General features: G+C 39.0%; 1 protein-coding gene across 14 annotated transcripts in view; it reads right to left on the bottom strand.

Annotated features, from left to right (window-relative positions):
- Window positions 1-20,322, bottom strand: part of LCORL (ligand dependent nuclear receptor corepressor like) — a 122,792-nt gene extending 102,470 nt beyond the window's left edge. For 2 of the 14 annotated variants that reach the window (XM_019744436.3, XM_019744435.3), the window contains exon 1: window positions 19,788-20,133. In XM_019744436.3, the coding sequence (XP_019599995.1) occupies window positions 19,788-19,941 (154 nt within the window). In that variant the 5' untranslated portion in view covers window positions 19,942-20,133. The other 12 variants (XM_088792681.1, XM_019744431.3, XM_074321730.2 and 9 more) reach the window with 12 other exon arrangements.
- Window positions 20,323-24,313: the final 3,991 nt, after the last annotated feature.

Here is a 24,313-nt window from a genome sequence, read left to right as displayed (position 1 = left end):
AGAGAACCCTCTTGCACTGTTGGTGGGATTGCAGATTGGTGCAGCCACTATGGAAAACAGTATGCAGGTTCCACAGAAAATTAAAAATAGAACTACCATATGACCCAACAATTCCACTTCTGGGTATCTGTCAGAAGAAATTCAAAGCACAACTCAAAAAGATATACGCACCTCTATGTTCATTGCAGCATCATTTACAATAGCCAAAAACATAGAAATAACCTAGGTGTCCAACTGATTGACAAATAAAGATATGCTATATATATATATAATATATATATATTATATATATATATATAATATATATATATAGGAATATTATTCAGCCACGAAAAGAATAAAATTATGTCATTTACAATGACATAGATGGATTGAGGGGGTAATGCTAAAGCGAAACAAGTCAGACAGAGAAAGACAAATACCATATGATTTCACTTACATGTGAAATCTAAAAAACAAAATGAACAAACAAAACAGAAACAAACTCATAGATAGAGAGAAAAAAACTAATAGTCGGCAGATAGGAGAAGGGGTTGGGGAAAGGGTGAAAAAGGTGAAAGGGACTAAGAAGCACAAATTACCAGGTATAAAAGTATGGTGATGTAAAGTATAGCATAGGGAATACAGTCAATAATATGATAAGAATTATGTATGGTGCCAGATGGGTACTACCAGGGTGATCACTTTGTAAGGTATATACATTTCTAATCACTATGTTGTAACCTGAAATTAATATACCGTGTTTCCCTGAAAATAAGACCTAGCCGGACCATCAGCTCTAATGCGTCTTTTGGAGCAAAAATTAATATAAGACCCGGTCTTATATTATAGTAAAATAAGTAAAATAAGACCGTGTCTTATACTAATTTTTGCTCCAAGACGCATTAGAGCTGATGGTCTGGCTAGGTCTTATTTTCAGGGAAACATGGTAATATTGTACGTCAGCTAACATTGAAAAATAAATTTAAAAAAAAGAAAATCAACATACAACAACTTTTGAGAGAATAGCTTGTAACTTTCTCAAGGTTACAGTTAATAACTGACAACTAGAACCCAAATTCACAATTTACTACAAAATTTCAACTTAATGCTTTTTATATAATTGTAACTTTAAGCACACAAATGGCAACAGGACATTCTTTCCCTGTACATTAAAATTAAAATAAAAGTACTTATTTTTTTTAAAAAAAAAGTCTACTGGAATCATCACAATTGTTATTACTATAGACAAATCTTATGCATATGTGTGTATCTAAACATATCTATGTATCTATATCTATCTGTATCTCCTAAAATTCAGATTTTCCAAGGCATAAATTTGGTGTGGATTTTAATAAACATTCAATATATATGTACCAAATTACCCTGAGTGCTGACAAATATTAAAACATTAATGTGAAACATTTTTTGTAAGTTAGTGTTATTTCAACAACAACCAAATAAAATGAATGATCTGAGGGATTTTGACACATTAGTTATATCACTGTTAATTCAGTGGCTCTAAAAGTTTAAAAACCAATGAACTACTCTTTTTCTTTTTAAACTTTATTAATTTAAGTGTGTTTTTCCAGGACCCATCAGCTCCAAGTCAAGTAGTTGTTTCAATCTAGTAGTGGAGGGCGCAGCTCACAGTGGCCCATGTGGGGATTGAACCCGCAACCTGGTTGTTAAGAGCATCACGCTCTAACCAACTGAGCCAACCGGCCACCCAATGAACTACTCTAGAGCATATGCAATAAGTCTATCAATAAGCAGTACCTTTTTTGGTTTGCTTGATGAATATAAAATGTCAGACAGATCCAAGACTTAAGCAGCAATGGTTCCTTATTGGTTTCTGAGTTATTCAAAATGGCAAAGCATAAAGAAAGGAGGGAGGGAGAAAGAGTGACAGGGAGAGAGGGAATGAAAGAGAGAGGGAGGAAGAGAAAGAGAGAAAGAAAAGAAAAAAAAAGAAAAGAGTAAGCTTCCTGGGGTTTAGAACTCAACATTTTTGGCTTATAACCATACCACCCACAACGAAAGATAGCTTATATTAAGCCTAATAGCAAGCAGTAAAATATAAACATCATATTTTTCACAACTGACATAAATCCACAACTACTGCAACAAGATGTGTAATCTGGGTTTTTCACATTAGAATATGGAATGAATTACAGCATCCAGACAACGAACATATAAAATTTTTTGTTTTGATTGAAAATTTTAATATTAAAATTTAGGCCAGAATTTGTAATACTGTTAAAGCTGGGTCACAGGAATATGGAGATTCATGATACTTTCTTCTATTTTTGTATATATTTGAAATTTCCCATAATGATTTTTACAAATTTTGCCCAAGTTTTCAAATATTCTCCTGGGAAAGCCATTTTTGATTTCCCCAAAGAAAAGAATAATCAGGGTTTGCATAGGGTTGCCATAAAACAGAATTATAACAGTAAATTCACTGAATGACATGTGTAAAATGACATTCCTGTGAACCTTCCCATTTAAAAACAAGCTAACAAAAATGTCAGCTGAATCTCAAATGTCAGAAGGACTAATTCCTTAGGACAATATACTCGTATGTTTTAAAAATTCAATTTTGCCTTAAACCAATTTTGGTACTCTATGGTTTCTGTCACATTGCAATTTTCAGGGATGCTACAATAATTTTGCAAAAAACAGAATATATGATACTTTTATGCTTTTGTCTCTGGTGCAAAAGGAAGTCATTGTCAGGTTGAAAGTAGAGCAAATACTTCATCAGATTTTTGTTTACAGCACAGACGATGAAGGAAGAATCAGAGCAGAAGAGGGGAAACCATTAAGAATTTTTGCAGTAAAATTTTTACAGTCTAGGCAAAAAAGTAAGATTGACTGACTTAGACTGGTGTGAAAATGGAAGGAAGAGGATAGACTTAAGATATATTTGGAAGCATAATCAATAACAATTGGTGGGCTGAGTATAAGAGATGAGAAAAAGGTAAGTGAAAGATGACTTCCAGGTCTCTCACTTGTGAAACTAGATATACTGAGATGAAGAACATCAGAGGAACAGATTCGTTATTAGGCAGAGGGAAACAGTTTAGTTTTACATACTATATTTAGGATACCTGAAAGATACAAGTAAGCGGAGAGAGATCAAGTAAATCAAATATTGAGATAGGCTAGTAACTGGGAGGAGATAAAGAAAATGAAGGTCAAGGAAGTGTTTAGGTTTTGTTTAAAGATGGTATCATATGTCAAAGCTTTGGGGGGTCTAAAACCTACAGTGAGGCATGTTACATTCACTCTACTAACTTCAACATAGTGATATTTATTATAAAATTATTCACCTATGAACTAAAAAATACGACATAAAACTACTCAGTGTAATGAGGCTAAATTTTCCTGATAGTAAGGGAGAAAATTTGGGGGGCAAAAAACAGATGATAATCAAGGTCCGAAAGGACCCCCGGATCTTTGAATGTTAAGAATGCAAGAATGCAGAGGTGCCATATAATTCCTGCAGTAGAAGAGCCTTTGAATGAAAGCTCAGAATTTATATAACAACTAGAGAGGGATTCCATTTTACGACTGGTTTCCTTGGAGGTTTTGCTCTACTTACTCTAGCAATACTGGCTTTAAGGCAAGCTAGCAAACCCTAATGTGTTGGTCCTAGACACTGATAAGCCTAAGTACTGACTCTACTACCTCAGATATGAAAATATGCTGCTCTGTATCCTCTCCTGGATAATGGTCCCACAATTCAATCTGGCCTCCTAAAGAGAAGCCTGGAAATGATTTTCTATTCTTCCTCCTTTTTCTGTATGACCGTAGCTCACCAACGACTAAAATCTATTGATTATAACACCTCATATCCTTTGAATTCTTTCCCTCTCCTCCATTTCTGTGACTACTCTTATTTCAGACCCTCATAATTTCTTGGTTGGGCTATCTTGACAACCTCCTGATTGATTTGCCTGTCCTATTCTCCTATTACTCAGAGTAATCTTATGAAACCACAAATTAAACTATATCACTCCCATGCTTAAAACCCTTCAATGGTTTCCCTCTACCTACTATAAGATGCAGTACTTAACTTCCCTAGGAGTAAAGAGGGGATGATAAAAATAGTTCCTACTTATATGACTTGTGAAAATCACATGAATTCTAGTGTCAATATTTAATGCCTAATCCACAATAAACAAAAGTATCAGTAACTACGATTGTATTCTGCTTAGAAGTTTCTCCATGACTCAACTTCTACTTCTCTTTTTTCTTCTCATGTCCCACAATCATCCGATGACCATTTCTAGACCATACAAGGTCACCTGATCACTCTCCTCTTTTATACAATTTAATACTGTATATGCTTCTATTACAGCATTTATCATACTCTATAGTAAGACAGCCTTGTGTTCCCTACAAGATTCTGCTTCATGAAGACAATCTAATGCATTAAGTCCCCTACCACAATACCTGGGCCATAAATATGTACTGAAAAAAATTATGAGGGAGAAGAGAGATGCATGAAAGGACTTCAGCAGATAGCCATGCTTCCTTCAACCATGAGAATCCCATTATTTTCAAAATAAAATAAAAAGGCAATTTTAGAATGGGTCTACAGAATGAGTGAGCAAAAAATCTCTGACAGGAGGAAAGGATCTGTGGGTTCAGACTGATGAGAAGAGTGAAGATAAATTAGTTAAGATAACTTAGTAAGATAAGTTAGGTAAGTAAACTAATGTGTACTCATGGGGGAATTCTACCCCATTTATGAGTTATACTTAAGACAGAATAGAAGTATAAAAAGGTTAGGTAATAAGACAAAAGAAAAAAATAATGATTAGACTGATGCCATAATACTGGTGGGTTAAAAAAATACAAAGTTTACTAGGGCTCTACTTTCCGATACTCTAAATGGCTCGGAATAGAGTGAAGCAATGGAGTTGCTGCAGTCAAGCTGCTAAATTACTAAAATCAAGTAGGCTGAGGCATTAGGAAAAGATTCTATTCTTGTTTTAACTGGCCTGGGAACTTAAACTTTTGAACTTTCCAGTCCTACCTCAATGCCTCAATATACATCAAACCTCCAGGTAACCCTCTGGTGACACCCTGAAGGACAAGGGGAAGAATGTTCACGTATTCAGACCACCTGACACTCATTATCCAGACCGCCTAACAACATTATTCAGACCATCAGTCATCTAGATGATCAGCAACTTGGACCAATCCAGAGGCTAAGAATGCAGGACTGAGTCTTGTCAAGAATGCACTTTTTACTATGAGAACCCTCAGCTTTTCTTTCATCTTTGGAATACTCCATTTATCGACTTGCTGCGTTTCCAGTTGCAAACCCTAAGACCCTTGAATAAATCTTTATCATTCATTTCTAGCTCAAGTATCCAGACTCTTTTTGAGTTTATTTGACAATGGGTATAGGGGAGCACAGACAAAGAAGACTTAAAATGAAACAATAAATTTTCATTAGCTATATTCCACTTCATCATTTGCCATTCTTGGGAAAAATTCAAAAGAGATGGAAAGGTGATGGCCATAATTCTTGGAACTGGAATAGAGGGTAACTTTATATTCAGACTAAAACACCGACAATCTATGCTGGGGAAAAGCCTTGCCTCACTAACTCCATGCTCTCACCACCTCCATTCTCAACTGCAAGAGCAAGAAAGAAATTTGAAGATATTATTCCCTGATTAACCCATCTCAAGGGAACCCTTAACTCTGATATGTGCATTCATATGCAGAAGTCCCTTTTCTCTCTTATTCCAGGCCAGGAATAAAACATAGGGGAGGTCTAAACCCAAACTACTTTTCCCTACCACTGAAATTCAAGGTTTTGAAGTAAAACAGAAAACAGCATTACTAAAGTTTTAGACACACTATCAATCTAACCAGGAAGGTTCAGACTAGCTAATTTTTTAACCAGGACTGACCAAAAGAGCAATATAGACCTGAATATGAATTCTACCTTCATATTTCCTAGATGGGAAGTCTAGGGCAAGTCAGCCTCTCTAAGCCTCGGTTTTCTCATGTCTAAAATGAAGATAAAAACTGCACTATTTCACATGTGATTAAACACATAAAAACTTAGCATAGTGCCTGACGCATGGTAAGCACCCAGCAAATACTAGCTATCATTATTTCATAGAGCAAAATAGTGTTGAAAAATCTGTAAGACAATTTATATGTTACTGACTATGTGGTTTTAAGAGCTGAAAGCTATTAATTCAAGAGAACACAGTATTTAGACTAATGACATTGCTTTTAAATGTTTATTTTGTAACAATCTTAAATTTACAGATAATGTTTTAAATATGGTAAGAACTTTAATTTTTCCAACCATTTGAGAGTAAATGGCTTATTACATGGTGTCCCACCACCCTTGAATTCTTCAATACCTATTTTCTACAAAGGTATTCTCTTACAAATACAACCATTAAAGCAGGAAATTAACAATACATTATGCTTACTGCTCTTAGGGTGTCACTGTTCCTAGGCCCCCTTCACCGAATAGTAGTATAGGGCATGTGTGTATACAGTTGACTCTTAAAAATAGGTTTGAGGTGTGTGTGGGTCTACTTGTTGTACATGGATTTTTTTTTCAATGAATGCTATAAATGTATTTTCTCCTTATGATTTTCTTAATGCTTTCTCTAGTTTACTTTACTGTAATACTATAGTATATAATATATATAACATACAAAATATGTTTTAAGTGACTGTTTATGTTATTGGTAAGGCTTCCAGTCACCAGTAGGGCTGGTTTAAGTTAAGTTTTTAGGGAGTCTAAAGTTATATATAGATTTGGGACTGTGCAAGGGGTCGGGGCTCCTAATACCCACATTGTCCAAAGTTCATGTATACACTCACAAATTACTTCTCTATCTATCTATCTATCTATCTATCTATCTATCTATCTATCATCTATCTATCTATCTATCTATCTATCTATCTATCTATCTATCTATCATCTATCTATCTACAGAGGGTGCCAAAAAAACATATACACATTTTAAGAAAGAAAAAAACTATTAAAATTGTAATATTCAATATATACTGATAACAAAAGATGAATACAAGTCACGTTTGACTTCTGCAATAATAAGAGGTGCTCAAAGTGGTTACCCCATCAGAGTACAGACGCTTCTGATTACGGCGATCTACTGCTTGGGGAACAGACTTGTATCCAGTTTTTTGGCACCCACAGTATAATGAAAACCAGGAGTTCACATCAGCATCTCGTTTCCGATCCAACGTTAGAGAGCATTCTCCACTTCCATATTTGTAACACTTCTCAGACAGTGAGAGATGTGGCTCCCATTATCTTTAATATTTACTTATTTGACCAGTCTCCCCGTATGTAACCGATCTCCCATGTGGCTGCCTCCCCCTCTCCACAGGGACGCTCTCCTCATGCCTCCCTCTCTGGCCCCACACTCCAAGCCTCCTCCACCTGTATAACCACCTCACCTTGGTCAGGTCCCTATTCCTCTTGCTTGGCAGTCCGCAGCCTCATCCTGCTCAAGCTCTAACATCCCATATTGAGCTGACCCTCTCCCCACCCTCAGTCTCTGACATCTTGTATTAGGATGCTTCCACACATGGACTCCCTCCTCACCCCACCCCAGCCTCAGTATACCTACACCAAGCTACCTTCCTACACAGGGATGCCTTTCTATATCCTACCCCACCCCCACCTCCAAGTAGATGTCCCCCTCATCCTCTTACCCTGTTCAGGTCTGGACACTCCTCACTGGGACCAGCCGACCCACCCCCATACCAGGCTACCCTCCTTCACAGATACTATAGTGACCCTGCTTGGGCTCCGACACCTTGTACCAGTGTGCCATCCTATGCCGACTGATCTTCACAATTCCATCAACTCATATGGGGACCCTCTTCACCCCTGCCTGGCTCTGACATCCCTTTCCTCCAGGATGACATGGCTCCCCCTCCTATGTACCCCTCCCAGTATGGATACTTACGCTTCTTTGGTCCAACCTGATGGTTTTAGTACTGAATTGTTCAGAAAGGGAAGGGGAAGAGGACAGGAGGAACAACTGATGACATTTTAAAGAAAGAGATACCAGTGAATAAACTGCACAAGCAGCCATAATCAGAGCTAATTAAAAGGATAATCTATTTGTCAAAATATCTGTTTTTCCCACTTAAAGAAACAGTGCTCTATTTTTTTTATGCTAATTCCTTCTAAATTTAAAAAGTCAACTGAAAATTGGTAAAGAAGGAAATCTTGTCTTTCTTTTCTAGCCAAACATGCATTTTATTTAAGTATTTTACATAGGCATCTTGAAAATCTAATTCATTAAAAAAAACCCACTAATTTCATTTTAAGAGTTTAAGAAATAGGGTGGTTTCAAACACTAGAATTACAAATATCCAGAAAATACAAATTTGAGTTGTTTTCAGTATAATAGTCCTGCTTCCAGTACACTTATCCCCAGATATAACTCCATAAAAATTAGTCTTGACTGTTAGAGTAACACCTTTTCCTTGCTTCTTGCTTCTATGAGGAAGCATGCTTCATAAACACAATCTCAGCCTCTCTTTAGCCGTGGGGAAGTAAAGTGACTGATCTGATTGGTGATTTGGGGAAGAATAACTGAGTCGACAGAGCTCAGTTCTGTTCCTTTTCCCCCTTGGTAGTGAGCTGCTGGGAGAACATACCTGCAGAGCTCACAGCGTGCTCTGCTTCGCTAGTATGCCTAAGACTGGGTGGGTAAGTTGGCCCACGCCAGACCACCTCACTTTCCCACCAAGATATTCCTCTAACCTGGCCTGTATCAGGAACAGAAGTGACATTTTGGCTCCTGTCTTTTTCCTTATTTTATTTTTCAAGTTGTTCAGAGTCCAATTAGAAAAGAAGGGCACCATCTGAGAGTACTTCAGCAATCCAATATCTTAATTAATATAGTGAAGTGGAGATTGCTCTTTTTCCCAATTTTGACTTAAAAGAGCTGCTTCAATTTGAGCTTCTTAAAAATTATTACAAACAAAAACCCCCTCAAACCTGAACCAACAGCAGATGTTCAAAGCAGACTTATCTGATCATGCTTATTAGCCATTTAAAAAAAAAAAAAAAACACTTCAAAGACTCATAATTTCCTCCTTATAGAGGCTATAATTTATACCTCCAGTCCTATTTCCTACTCCCATCCTATATTCCAATAATACTAAATTGCTGAATATTTTCAGACTATATTATCATTTAAACTTTGATACCTTTGATTATTCTAACCCCTTGCCTGTTCTCTCCAATCTACTCTCCTGCTGGATCATTTAATTAACTTAGGTATCAGCAAACTATGGCCTGTAGGCCAAATCCACCTATTTTTATAAATAACTTTTTTATTGGAACACAGCCATGCTCATTCATTTATATAATGCTTTTGTGCTACAACAGCAGAGTTGAGTAGTTGTAATAGAGACCATATGGCCTGCAAAGCCTAAAATATTTACTACCCAGCCCTTTACAAAAAAAGTTTGCCAACCCCTACTTTCACTCAGTTTTTTTTTGAAGCCCAGTAATTTCAGATCTCCTCTGCCTTTCCATTATATTATACCAACTGTAATATTTAACATACCTGATAATTGTGAGCTTTTTAAAAGCAAAGTCTAAACACTACTTCTAGTGTAGACAATTTTTTTTTTTTACCCAACCCACAGTTCCCACCTTGCCCAACACTTCTCACATTCTTGGGGGGAAGTATTTTGGAAGAAACTTCTGCCCTTTTCTCTACCCCTTATTCAGTCCTCCCAAAGGAAAGAATGACTAATACTGGCAACATACTGATAGTTGCTCCTAGTGAGATGGATTAATGTTTTAAAGGTCATTTTTCATGCATGGCCAAGCCTCCAGCTCACTCTGCCTAGATGGTCATACTACCAATAAGCAAGTCACATGGTAAACTCACTGGGGTAGAGCTTCCCCGTATTTTACAAGAGGCCCACAGATCCAGCTGCTCTGCCTTTGATGGATTCAATTCAGGGGGATAGGGAGTAAAGATGTCCCGTGTCTAATTTTGGCCTCAGTTCCAAGTGAAGCTCTGCAATAATCTTACCATCTAAAAAGCTAATGTTTTTAAACCAAGCACATAGATACTGTGAACAGATTGGTGGTTGCCAGAGGCAGGGGATGGTGGGCAGGAGAAATGCGTGAAAGGGGTCAGAAGATACAAATGTTCAGTTATAAAACAAATTAAGTCATGCGGATGTAATGTATAGCATAGTGACTATAGTTAATAATACTGTATTGCATATTTAAAAGTTGCTAAGAGAATAATTCTTTAAGTCCTCATCAGAGGGAAAAAAGTCAACTATCACACACTAGGATTCAAAATATTTGATGACCGACAACAATAAATTAATTGCAAAAAAATCATTCCTTTAAAATGTGCAACATACTAATGCCACACATACCATATCTTAGTGATAAACTTAATTAGGAAATATTCTTTGAAGGAAAAAAAGAGATAAATTTAGAATTCACATTCAGTGATTCAAACCAAGCCCATCCAATTTATCTGACTCAGTATTTTGTTGCTATCAAATCTCAGCTTAATTAAATAGCATATAAAATAATCATGAGTATTATTGATTCAAAAATGTATTCCCCATATTACTTAGTATTGTAAATGATACCTGCCACCTAAAATAACAAACATCCCTAGCCCCACATCCTTTCAATTACTGCTCCATTTATTCATTCTTCCTCAAAATGTAGCTTCTCAAATGAGTAGTCTACTATAAATGTTATCTCCACTTATACACACCTTAGTTATTTTCTAACCTATCACGATATGGTTTCCATTCCTACTGCTCTGCTGAAATTTATCTAGTCAGTCACCTAGAACCTCCATGTTGCCAAAAACAATGTACACTTCCCTGTTTCATGGTACCTGACATCTCATTAATATAAAACAGTCCCATTTATTGTAAGATGCTTGTCTCTTCTTAGATTTGGTGATACTACTCTCTTCTGGTTTTCTACTTAGCCAATGGCCTTATTTTTCAGTATAAAAGTTCAGTGGCCTTACTTTAAGACTGCTCTTCCTCTACCCAAAGAATGTTAAGATTCCTTAAGGCATGATACAGAGTACTCTACTCTCATTATACTAACCCTTACTCCTAGGTGATCTCATGCACTTCCATGGATTGAAACATCATCTTTATGCTGGTAATTCCCTAATTTATATCATCAGCCCAGAAACCAGTACTATATAAGTATTATAGCACCTTTCATAAAAACAAAAAAAAAGTGAACATTTGAGGACAGATATTGATCTGGATTCACAGATTTGCATGTGTGAAAGGTGAAATGACTTGTGCCTAAGGTTACAATGATGGAGGCTAAGAAACTGTTCTTTCAGTTCTTCATCCTTCCTACCATTTGCGAAGACTTAGTCCCTTGTCCCTAAATGGTTTACTATTTAAATATGAAGACTACTTGACAAAGTTACTTACACATACCCGTGAGAAAAGAATCGCCCAATTTGAATTAATGGAGAAAAGTCTCAAACTTGATTTTTTATTTTTAACTTTGTTTTATTTAAGTGTGTTTTTCCAGGACCCATCAGCTCCAAGTCAAGCAGTTGTTTCAACCTAGTTGTGGAGAGTGCAGTTCACATTGGCCTATGTGGGGATCGAACCGGCAACCCTGGTGTGACGAGCATCGTGCTCTAACCACCTGAGCTAACTGGCTGTCCCTCAAACTTGATTTTCAATAAATACTTAAGACTCTAAGTTGCTAGTGAATTATAAAAGTGGCAGAGGATGTAGGATAGAAGATATGACTAAAAAGATACTCAAGAATTTATTTCAGGCAATGTAGACAAGAGAAGTAAAAGCAGATGAAAGTCTGCTTCCAAAGAAGAAACCAGACAAACAAATAGGGAAGAAGCAGTCTGGTAGACTCTGATCAACTAACTGAACATGGTTAGGAGCTTTTACTTGATGAGAAAGGACAAATGGGAGATACTACTGCTTTGTAAACTACAAAATCAAGGCTGCCATTTCAAACAATGATTTAATGTCGGTTGTAAGTTAGGCTGAAAGACGGTAAAACCAGCAATGCAGATACTGATATAAATCAGAATCTTATCTAAATCTGCCCAAGTGCTTCCTCTATGAGAAAAACTGAATCCATGAGGTATTTTAACGAAAGTAATAATAACCTGGCAATACATTAGGAAAGGAAAAAAAAAGAAGCAAATGTAAGTAAGCAGGATAGGGTTGCTGCCAATTACGGAAAACTCGATGAAAGGAGAGGAGATATAGAAAAGTGATTCCTTATTGTAAGTTTTATTTTCTAGAAAACACAAAAATTCTCAAAACAAAATTTTTATTTAGCTTTAATTAAGAAGTAAATGCCACTTTTCAAATACAAATATGGGATTACTTTGTTATCTTAATTAGTTTCCTAGTGGGTGCAGTAGGTCGGTCAGGGCCTATTCACATTCTCTTATGTACATTCTGTGCTGAAAAAACTTTTGAAAGAATTACTTAATGACAGATTCAGCCCTAAGTATGGATTCTAATAAAGTTAAATGGGTGCCCAGAATGTTGAACTTATGAACTTGGTGCTCTAACCAACTGTTATCTATCACCCATGAATGTTGGCCATATGTATACCAAAAAGAATGAATATTATCCCCAAAAAATTTTAAAAAGACAGGAACGCCACACAAAAAAATGTAGGATATTATAATTGAAAGACTGAATTTACTAATAAGAAAGAAAAAATTATATATCCAAAGATCTACATGCCTATGTTGTTCCTCCCAGGATGGAACAGCAGTAGAAGAACCAGGGTTGATAGTCAGGTATGTCAGGGGAACATGGAGGACACAACAGCAACTTGTAAGGGGACACAGCCAAGCAGGGAGTGGTGCACACATGGAGGCACCACAGACATGAAGAGACAGCACTAAGCAGAAAGGAAACTACACCATGCTCAGATCAGCCTGCAGCCTGAAAATCTGCAACACCAAACACCTGCAAACCCAAAATTCACACACTGCTATGTCCTAAGGGTGGCAGAATATACTTCCAAGTATAGAATAACCCAGGAGTACACAGAATTTCTAATTTTACAAGCAAAATTCATTACTATACCGATTTCACAGAGAAATTTGGATATGTCTTAACCACCCAACTACTCATGATCACAGATTCCACTCGTCTAATGTATGTTCTTAGGTAGTGCCATAATTTGCATGTTTTTAAGTGGATAGAAAAAATTGCTAGCGCTTGAAAAAATAGTTGTACAGATGAGGTTTCTGGGTAGTTGACCCACCCATACCAGTCTTCATCAAATCCAGATTTCTAAGCTAATCTACTCTTCTGAGATGTACATGGCAATAGTGAAAAGTTAGTGGAAAGTCAAAAGAGCAGGAGGCAAGAAGCAGCCAGAAAGAAGTGTCAAGTTGATGATCTAGAATTTTATTTATCTGGGCAATCCCATCTTAAAGTGTTATATAGCTCTATGAGGTGCTCCCATAACTTCTTCAGAGGTTAAAAACAAAGAGAATATCCTCTGACATTGATGCTGCTGATTATAAACGGGGCAGATAGTTTGGAAGAAAGTCCACTCTGTAAACTGTCGAGTGCAGAGTTCTAAGACAGTGATGTGGCAGGATGAGTAAAACAGAGTAGCTATCACCAAAGTAGTTTCAAGACGATTTAGTATGATAGATTTTTAAAGTGAATTTAAACCAATTTCTTGTACTTAGTTACTACAAAGGCAAAAGAGTCCGTAGAATGTAGAAGAGCACCAAATGTCTTTTGATCTCCACAAACACAAGAAGACAGGATTAGGGTAAGTGATATACTGTGATTCTAAAATTCTATGACTCTGACTCTAGAATACCCTAGAATACAGATCATTCAAGCCCTTACTATCTTTTCCTCTGTCACACCTCATAATCTTCTTATTGCTCATCAGCATACCCACCAGAAAGAATCTATTGGCAAAACTGTAAAGCTCAAAGCTGCTAATAACCCGTGTAAATCAATAATAATAGCAGCTAATATTTATGAGAAGCTTTCTATGTGGCAGACACATAGGTGTGATCAAAAAATATGATGAATGTGTAAATAAAAAAAATGTATTACAGCAAAAGACACATTGCCATTAATCCCCCTCAAAATACCCCCCCTCACTTCAAACACACTTATTCCATTGTTCTTGCCACTTTCTGAAGCAGTTCTGGAAGTCCTCTTTCTTGAGTGCCTTCAGTTGCACTGTCGTGGCTGCCATGATGTCCTGAAATGATTCAAAACGGTTACCTTTCATGGTCATTTTGACTTTGAGGAAGAGCCAGAAGTCACATGGTGCCGGATCCGGTAAATAAGGTGGATGAGGACACACTGCGATGTTTTTATTTCACAGAAACTGCCATACCAGAAGTGATGTGTGACAAGACATGGAACACTGTCACAATGGAGAATAAAACCGTTGCCCATTTCTCAGGCTGTTTTCTATGCCCATCATTTCTTAAACGCTTGTAATGACACTCAGGAAAGAGGACTTCCAGAACTGATTCAGAAAGTGGCAAGAATGATGGGATAAATGTGCTCAAAGCGAGGGGGAGTATTTTGAGGGGGAACAAATGGCAATGTATCTTTTAGTGTAATGATTTTTTTTAAATTTAAGCATTCACCATATTTTCTGATCACACCATGCATTAACATACATCAACACAATTAATTCCCAAACAACCTCACTATCTCCAATTTACAGATAAAAAACTGAAGTACAGACAGATTAAGTAACTTATCCACACTTTAAGTGGTAATTCAAGGATGCAAACACAGGGAGTCTAGCTCCAAAGCCTATATTTAATGCGCTGCATTATATTATTCAAAGAAAAGATTTGGCGAAAGATAAATTAAACTATAGGTTTGATTATTAGCAACAAATTTGAAATAAGCGTATGGTAATGTGGCTACTAAGCACCTGAAATGTGGCTTTTCCAATCAGGTATGTGTAAAACACCTGATTTCAAGGACTCACTATTAAAAAAAGAATGTGAACTAATTCAGTAATAATTTTATATTAATGCTAAAATATTTGAATATATTGGACTAAATAAAATATGCTTGTTAAATGTGGTTACTAGAAAAATTTAAAATTATGTACTGGGCTCCCTTTATATTTCTACTGAACAACACTGGTATGTAGGAAAGACTCTGGAGTTTACGGAATGATTCTAGTCAAACCTTCACCATTTTATTTTTCTGTATCAGAAATATAAGGTTTAAAAGTCCTGACACTTAGTCTTCAGATTTTGGTATCTAAATGTATTTTCCACTAAAAATAAAAAGGATCCCTTGGAGAAATGGCTGATGTCAGGACTGGGACAGATAAAATAAAAGATGAACCTAGAGTATATTGTTTTGGCAGAAAGGAAGTGCTCAAAAAATCAGTGTATTGGGAAGGGTTGAGGAGAGACATGATTTGTCAAAAAACATTGGAACCAGCTTGATGAGGCTCCAGTTGGCCAAACCTGGAACAATTCAGGAATAAAAACAATGATGGTAATGGATTTAACCATTGAATATATAAGAATCCACGAGTTCATACTGATAAAAATAACTGAATAAATAAATAATGAAGGAGGTGGGAAAGACTGCTTTATGACCGAATATCAACTACTACTAATTACAGAAGGAATGATGAAACTAGAAAATCATGAATAGATGTTAAAACTTGTGGGTGAAATTTTGATGAGATTATGTAAATATCCTGTTCCTCAGAGTATTTTCCCCAAAATTACATATCAATTATAAAAGGAGAAATAGTAACTTTCAGGGAGAAATATAGCGAATATAGCTTCAACCAAATTTTTAAAGCTAACATGACCATTCATATTCTAAGAAGGACAGAACATCTCTTCAGAGATATTACTGGCAAAAATGCATAAACAATTTAATTATAAGAAAACAGACAAATTCAAATTGGGAGACGTTCTACAAAATAACTCTCCTGTACTTTTCAAAAATGTCAAGGTCAAGAAATACAAAAATGGCTGAGGCAGTGTTCCAGAATAAAGAGAGTAAAGAGATATGAAGACCAAATGCAATGCATAATCCCCGAATGGGGGTGGGGTGGGGGTGGGAGTTAAAGATAAAATAGATAAATACATAAAATTTGAATATGATTTATGATTTAGATAATAGTATTATGTCAATGTTAAGTCTCCTGGTTTTAATAACTACTCTGTGGTTAGGTAAGACAATGTCTTTGATTTTAGGAAATACACACTGAAGAATTTAGGGGTAAAGAAGTATGATTATCTCCAAGTTACCTTCAAATGGTTTAGGAAAACATAGCTAGATAGATTGATACATAGATATTGATGTATATAAGGCAAGCACAATAAAGCAAATGCAGCAAAATGATACAAATGGTGAATGTGGGTAGGGGTAAATAGGAAGGAGTTCCTTGTACTATTCTTCCAACTTTTCTTGTAAGTTTGAAATTTTATCAAATTTAAAAGTTAATAAACAATAAACTGTCTATCTCCTAGATCAAATATCCTAATAAACCATACAAGTTCTGATAATATTTAAAAAAAATATACAAATGCATTTATTTTCTCTTGGTGTTTACTAAGTATATTATATATTCCATAAGATCCAGGGCTGTATCTGTTATACCTCAATATTATACTGAGCACCAGGATACAATTTACTATATGAAATAAGCACTAAAACATTTGTTAGAGGAGCATACTCAAAATTTTAGTACAGTATTTGATGTTTACAGAAAAATAATGAAATTATAAAAAGCACCACATTGTAAATAGAGCTATTAATTGGGTCATAGAGCTTATAGGACAACTCTCAATTAATTGAAAAAAAGAAATAAATCAGAGTAGTCATAAATCTAACCTAAGAAGATGAGTTCCATAAATAAAAGTAAACATCATTTTCCTTACCAAGAGTTAAACACCTTAGCTAACTACAAGCAGTCATACAACTAAAATGAACTTTTCCCCCATGTAATTAGACTATTACATATAAGTTATAAAAAAAGAATCAGATTACTTTAAAGACTTACGCTAAGAACTCAGATTTAAAGTTCACTACTGACTCTATACTAAAATGCTGTACAACCCTGAGACACTGCTTATAATTTCCATATCTCATTTAAAAATTACACTTTAGGATCATTTTCTTCCCCAAAGGCAGAAAGGATAATATTTTGTAAAAGTGATTTCAAGCTATAAGAGCACTGACTATTCAATACAGTAATGTATATACACTTATATATTCACACACCCACATGCAAAGGAAAAGAGAATACGGCTGTTTTTGTAAATACGTTTACAAAGGAAAGTATTGAATAGCAAAAGGTAACTTAAGGAAGTACACAAACTATATTTAATCCCAATTCACACTATGAGTAGGTGTTCACATATAGGATACTGAAAAAACCCAAGCAACAAGTGTATATCCTGTTTAAAAGTTGTATTGTTTATTTAAAAATAACAATGGCAAAAACAAAGTATGAAATGGGTCTTATAAGGTCAACTGATTAGGACTGGGACTGTGGGAAATCATTCTAACTGTATTGGCTCTAAATACAGTTAGAGCCAATACAGGAAAAAAATTTCCTTTCAAATACAGTACAATAATATGTAACATTAAAAATGTAATATAGAGATTGCATATTAGACATACAGCATTAATTCTATTTTCAATGTCTTCCAATCCTACTTCAGATGTAACTAGGTAAGGCAAAAAGATACCTTTTTTCCATCAAATCCAATTAATTTTGTTTAATAACAATTTGACTATTTTTCAAAACCACATATATTTTTGAGATACAGGGCCGTACTTAATGTATCTACATATGCAAGAAGATAAGGGGGTGGGGAACCCAAAGTATTAAAAAAAAAACCACACACACATAAAAATTGACCAAAGACATCGTGAAATCACTGTGCGCCTCGGGAAAACTTAACACAATGATATCGCAAGCCAGTGTTACAATGCTGTTGTCCTGCCTGATTCGAACTCAACGAACTCAACAATTTCTAAACAGGTTGTCAGTGGAAGAGATCTTTATATAAGCAATTATAAAAACGGGTCCATTTTGTATTCAGGAAGCACTAATAACACTTCGCTTAAATTTTTTTATGTAAGGAACACCATGCGGTTTTTCTACATTTTTTTTAAAAGAATTAAAATCATTGACGAATATTTGACTCAAGCTATTTCCCATGTTTTCTTAGATAAGACCAAAACATATTTTATAAGAGTAAAACAGTAAATTGTTTAAACATAACTTAAATGCCCCTAATCGGAGCAACCTTCCTTCTCGTACGTTTTCCTATATCCATCGTATTCGGCAATGCACATTTCTGAGTGGAAGTTCTACTAGTTTATCCTACTACGATCTCCTTTTCACTAGTGAAAAACAAGAAGGATCCTCAGGCACTTACCCAACAAATCTGAGGGAGGTGGGGGAAAGGGGGCGCGAGGTGGCGCCAAGAACAGATGGAAACAAGGTAAGAGAGTTGTTTTCTTAAGGCACTAAGGTTAGTGCCTCAACTCCCTAATGCCAAGATTTAATCGCCAGTCGATCAAGCTGCTGCCACTATCCACTCCTTAGACAATGCAACCTTCCTTTCCACCTCTTCCCTTACTCTCCTGCCCAGAACCCCCTTCCAATACAAACACGCACAACACACCCCATCCCATAACCGGCGTTGTCCCCTCTGTGCCCACTAAACTAACCTGCTGGGTAACAGCTCCACGCATCCGTTCCACTCAGACAAAAAAGCGACGGCGGCAAGGTGAAGAAATCACACCACCTCCCGCCACCCCAAGCAACCCGCAGAATGACAGCCCCGAGCTCAGAAGTTTGAAGCAAAAACGACTCCCACCGCACCAACCGGGAAGACGGAATTGCAGGAGAACGGGTCTGGGAGGTGGGGAGGGCGATGTGCAGAGACCGGTCCATCACATGACAGTAAAAGAGGACCAGAGTCGTCGGGGCATCCGCGAGAAGGGGGGAAAGGGTGCCATCGCCATGGCAACAGCCCCCCCACCCCTCTGTCCAGACTTCCAAAGAGGGAGGAAGAACTTCAAATCCCAACCGTCAGTGCTCGAGCGGCTCCTTCTTAAAGGGGTACACACAGCGCCGCCGCCGCCAAGCGCGAGAGGGCAGAGTTGGGCGCCCCCGCCCCTCGGGCGACGCCCCCGCCGCCCTTAGCCCCCCATCAGTCCACCCGTGGCCCCAGCTCCGCGAGCGCCCGAGGGGTCGCCCGGGTCCCTGTCCCCGGGAACTCGGCTCCGTCGGCCTGCCCGGCCCCCGGCGGCGAGAAGGGGGTGTGTGTGCGCCCGGCGGGGGCGCGGACCAGCCCGCCTTACTCCCGCCGGCCCTGCCCGCCGGCTCCCCTCCGCCCGGGCGCCGACCAGCTGGCCCGCTTCCTTCCTCCTGACAGGGTGGACGGCGGGCGGCAAGGGGTGCCGAGGAGTTTCAGGGACAGCGCGAACCAGCGGTTTCCTTGGGGGCTTGGTGAGCGGGTCCGAACTAACAGTTTCTGGGGAGCCCAACAGCTGAGAAGGAGAAGGGGAAGCAGCGCGGACCGCGCCGGGCGAGGAGTCCCCAGACAAAAGGCGAGCGCCGGGGCCGCCGCGCCGCCGCCGCTCCCATCTCGCTCCCCCATTGAACTGACCCGAACGGGAGATTCAACTAAACCCCTCAGCTACAAACTCCTCGGGCTGCGGCAGCCGTCGCCGCGCGGAACCGGGGCCCCGGCCCGTGTCTCTCTTACCTACACAGTGCATGAGGCGGTGGCGCCAAGAGTCGAGTTCCCGCCGGAATCCTCTCCTCTCCGCCGCGCACCGAGGGCTCCGGCACTGAGCGGCGGCGGCGGCAGCGGCAGCAGCGGCGGCGGCAGCGGCCATTCTCTCTCTTCCCTTGTCCATCTGCGTCCCGCGTCACGCGCCCTCATTTACATACGAGCGGCGCAGGCACGAGGCAGGGGCGCGAGCCCTCGGCGCGAGCCCCGGAGCGCGCGCCCCCCGGAGGGGGGTTGATTGACACGTGTCACTACCTTCCCTCTGCCCTTCCCTCCCCCTCCCACCGCTCCCTCAGGGAGAGGCGGGGAGGGAGCGAGAGAAGAAGGAAGCAACCTGCCGCTTCCGCTGACCCCGCCTCCCCATCCACTCCCCACTCCCTCCTCCCTCCGGAGTTTACTCGAGCGAGCCATACTGCTCCCGCCGCCCGCGAAAACCCTGAGCGGGAGCTACAGGCTCGCAGCCCGGCCAGGAACCGGCGGGCTACGGAGCGGACTATCAACTCCACCCTTCTGCCTTCGCGACGCAATTCGAACCGCACCGAGACTTCACTTCCCAGGCTCCATTGCGCCGTAGCCCCAGAACGGAGCTTGCTGCCGCGGCGCCATGCATGCCGGTCCTTGTAGTCCAGCCGGGATGGGCACCCTTCAGTACACCTCCCACACTTGGGCATGCATACCCGCCTTGGACGGGTATACGCTGCACTCCTTGTGGACTTGGCCTCCAAAGCCCTGCGCGCAGGACTGTGCGCTGCCCGCTTTGCCCGGTCTGACCCAGCCTCCTTAGCTTCCTTAGGTTCCGCGGTAGAAGGGCGGTGAAAACCGCCAGTTGTCCGCTCCTTGAGGGTTCAGGCTGCACTTTGTGCTTTAAGTGCTGGAAACTCTTTGGGATCACTGTCATCCTACTACTGCAGGGAAAGAGCAAGCTGGTCATTCGGCCGAATCCCCCCAAAACTGCCAAATATCCAGAGAGAGAGAGATTCCCTCAGTGACATCGGTTTCCAGGGCGAAGAGACCTTGGAAAGCGAGACTATTTGTAAGGATTAGGGAAAAGATGAGGGGCTTTTTACCGAAAATTATTTACGGGGCATTGGGTGTGACTGAGTGAAAACTCCAAAAGGGGAAACTTTTTATACCGCAAAATGTAAACCCCTGGAGGTCAGCGACCCATGGAGACTTCTTTCTGTACCGCGACATCTTTCACTTGCTTGACCCTAGTACCATGTGTGGCGTGGGATTTAACACTTTACAAATGAATTCTACGCTGTGCTAGAGAAAATATATTTTCTTCTTCAGAGAGAAAGCTTTTGATTAAATACAAATTTCAATGACATTTTTGACTCTTGAATCACAGTGATTGTGCATATGTTTCTGTATATGTGCAGGGGGCCGAACTGGAGCTAAGGCATCCAAAGTTTACTGAGAAGTCCTGTGTATTACTGGAAATTTATGCACAAGTCTATGCGAAAAGTTTTAATTCTTCGTGGAAAGTCCAATGAATTCTGAGTTCAATACCACCCGCCCTGTTTTGTGGCTTATCCTTATCCATCGTTTGTTTTCTCTACAAGAAAGTATTTCATTGCTCATCATTACCTCTTGATAGTGAAGCTATGGTTTTACATTTTCACAAATTGCCAAAAACGAAGTTTGAAGTCTCATAATCACCTTTTTAAAATGGTCACAATTGGAGAAGCAAATCAAATCACTTGTGATGGTGCTTTGAAATTATCAATGGATGGTTTTGGTTACTGGTTCCACTCATTATAAGTGCCAAGATGATCAGTATTTGTAGCTTTCCTGAAAACTTTTACAGTAATCTACATTAGTTAGGATGGGCTAGTTTATGATACAGCAACAAGCAGTAACAAAGTATCCAAATTTTTCATGTAGGGTGACATGGAGCTTCACTGCAAGTTGTTCTCACCAAGCAACTGGCTTAGGGAGGCTCCAATCTCTGGAACTTCCCCACTTGCATGATAGGCAGAAAGAAGATGCGTGGCACACTGATTATTCCTGAAAGTGATACAAGTCGATTCCACTCACACTTCATTGATAAAAGCACATTATATAGGCATCCCTATCTCCCAGGGAGCTCACAAGTGTAATCCTACTATTCACCCAGAAGGAAGATAATCAGGACTTACTGGTGAACAGCACCAATGATGACTGCAATCCATCATTCTAGTCACCAATTTACAGTTCACTCTCTTTACACTACAAAATACATTCACTCCTATCACAAGTGAGACAGTCCAAAAGTTCTATTCAGTAATGACATTAATTTCAAAGTTCAGCATCTCTGAGTGATGCTTGTTATTCCCTATATTAGAACAGAAATAAGCTTCTCTTTTTATAGAGACCTGAAAAAAACAAAGTATCTATCCTCTCTGCTTATACACACACATGTACTCAACATACAGTGGTGGGGCAGGGACAGAATAACTATGGTAAACATTTGTATTCAGAAAGGTGAAGAATTTTTAGCAAATATTTTACAGCTAACATGCATTACCAACCTTCCACCCACCCTCAAACAACAGTTTCCCAGCTACCACCTACTGAGTCTCAAGTCACAGCCATGTATTTTTGGTTTTCCATCATCATAAGTCTACCTCCTCTGGGTACCAATTTCTACCTAGTCAGAATGGGCTAGGTTACGCTCTAGTAACGGACACTCAAAATCTCAGCAGCTTAATACAAAGATTTATTTCTTATTTAAACTATATGTCCTTCAAAAGTCAGTGGGAAGGAGAGTAGGGAGAACTGTTCCATGTCCCTTCAGGGACCCAGGCTTATGGAGCACTACCATCTGGAACCTCCCCAGTCACCATGACAAGAGAAAGAAGATGTTAAATCACTGTCCAGTTCTTAAAGGCTTCTGCCAGAAGCCTATTTCACTGGGTAAAGCAAATCATGTGGCCATGCCTAACTTCAAAGGAGTGATATAACAGATAGCTTTGCAGGCGTAACAAACCATCCCGAAACTTAATAGCTTAAGACATCAACTACTTATTTAGCTCATGAATCTATGGAATGGCAGTTTGTCTTAAGCTCAGCTAGATTGTTCTGCTGGCCTGGGCTGTGCTTACTTAGATAGTTTGTGGCTAGCTGCCTGTTAGAGAGGCAAGTCTGTTTCTGAGGATGAGCTGACTGACTGTCAGCTGGAACAGCAGAGCAAGCTGTCTGGTCTCCCTTATCATCAAGAGGTTAGCCTTGGCTTGTTCACGTGGTGGCAGTCACAAAGTTCCAAGAGCAGCAAGAAGGCAAGCTCCAATGTACAAGCACTTTAAAAGCTTTGGCTTGGGTCACATTCGCTCCAATCCAAATGGTTAAAGCAATCATATGGCCAAGTCCAGAGTCAATGAGGGGAAGTTTATTCTACCTTCTCACAGGAAAAGCTACAAGTCTTATTGCAAAGGAATGTCGATAGAGGGAAAGAAATAATCTATGGCCACATTTGTAGTCTACGGCAGATGGGAAAGTGCAATACTACCATGTTCCTCCAAAGAAGGGGTGAATAAATATTAATGGACAGAACTAATGAGAATCATAACTTTAGAATTTCTAGATATCTATATAGCCAAGGATAGAAGACAGTCATGGCCAAGATTGTTTTTTACACTGGAAATCTAGTTACACACAAAGGAATTTTAATGTAACAACAGGTACATGATATAAAACGTTAATGTTCTTTGGGAAGAGGTTTTTGTTATGCAATCTATTTCCCATACATATTATATCATTTATTTATTGCTGTGTAACAAGCCAATCCATAACTTAGTGCCTTAAAAGAATAACCATTTGTTACTGCTGGAAAGTCTACAGGTCAGATGGGCAGTTCTGCTGATCTTGGCCGAGGTCGTTAATGCTGCATGATCTAAGATGGCTTCACTCTGGTCTGGAGTTTGGCTCCCATGTGCTGGGAAAATGGGATTGACTGAGCCATGTGTCTCATCACTCAGAGGCTAGTTAGAGCTTATTTATGTAGTAGCAGCATGTCCATTACAACGAGAGAGTAAGTATTAATATTCAAGTGCTTTTCAAGTCTTTGCTGCATTATGTTTGCTTGTCCCTGTCCCATTGGCCAAGGCATATCAGATGACCAAGCCCAAAGTCTGGAGGACATGAACAAATGGCATGGATACAGAAAGAGGTGAGCAAATTGGGGTCATCACTTCAATGAAACCACCATAAATACCCATCAAGTTCACTATTACTCGTCTAAAACCGATACGCACATCTATGGTGTTCTTATACAGTACCAAGATAAACTACTGAGCAAATGGATAGTATCTTGATTTATTTGACCATTTGGCAGTCAATTCCCAACCTGGGGTACATTTTAGGAAAATATGGTACATACATACAAGTAAATTGGAGTAGTTTGAAATACTCGTTACCACAGTAGAACTCTGAAAATAAAGCGGGGTACGACTCGAGTCATGTTTTTTGAGATACTAACTGAAAATGAAAGCTCTTGTTTAACTTCGCAACAAAAATAA

Source organism: Rhinolophus sinicus, chromosome 1 (assembly GCF_057876585.1).
Source record: "Rhinolophus sinicus isolate RSI-liver-muscle chromosome 1, RSI-T2T, whole genome shotgun sequence".
In the NCBI taxonomy this organism is placed as follows: domain Eukaryota; kingdom Metazoa; phylum Chordata; class Mammalia; order Chiroptera; family Rhinolophidae; genus Rhinolophus; species Rhinolophus sinicus.
This window is presented reverse-complemented; position numbering and strand designations above follow the sequence as displayed.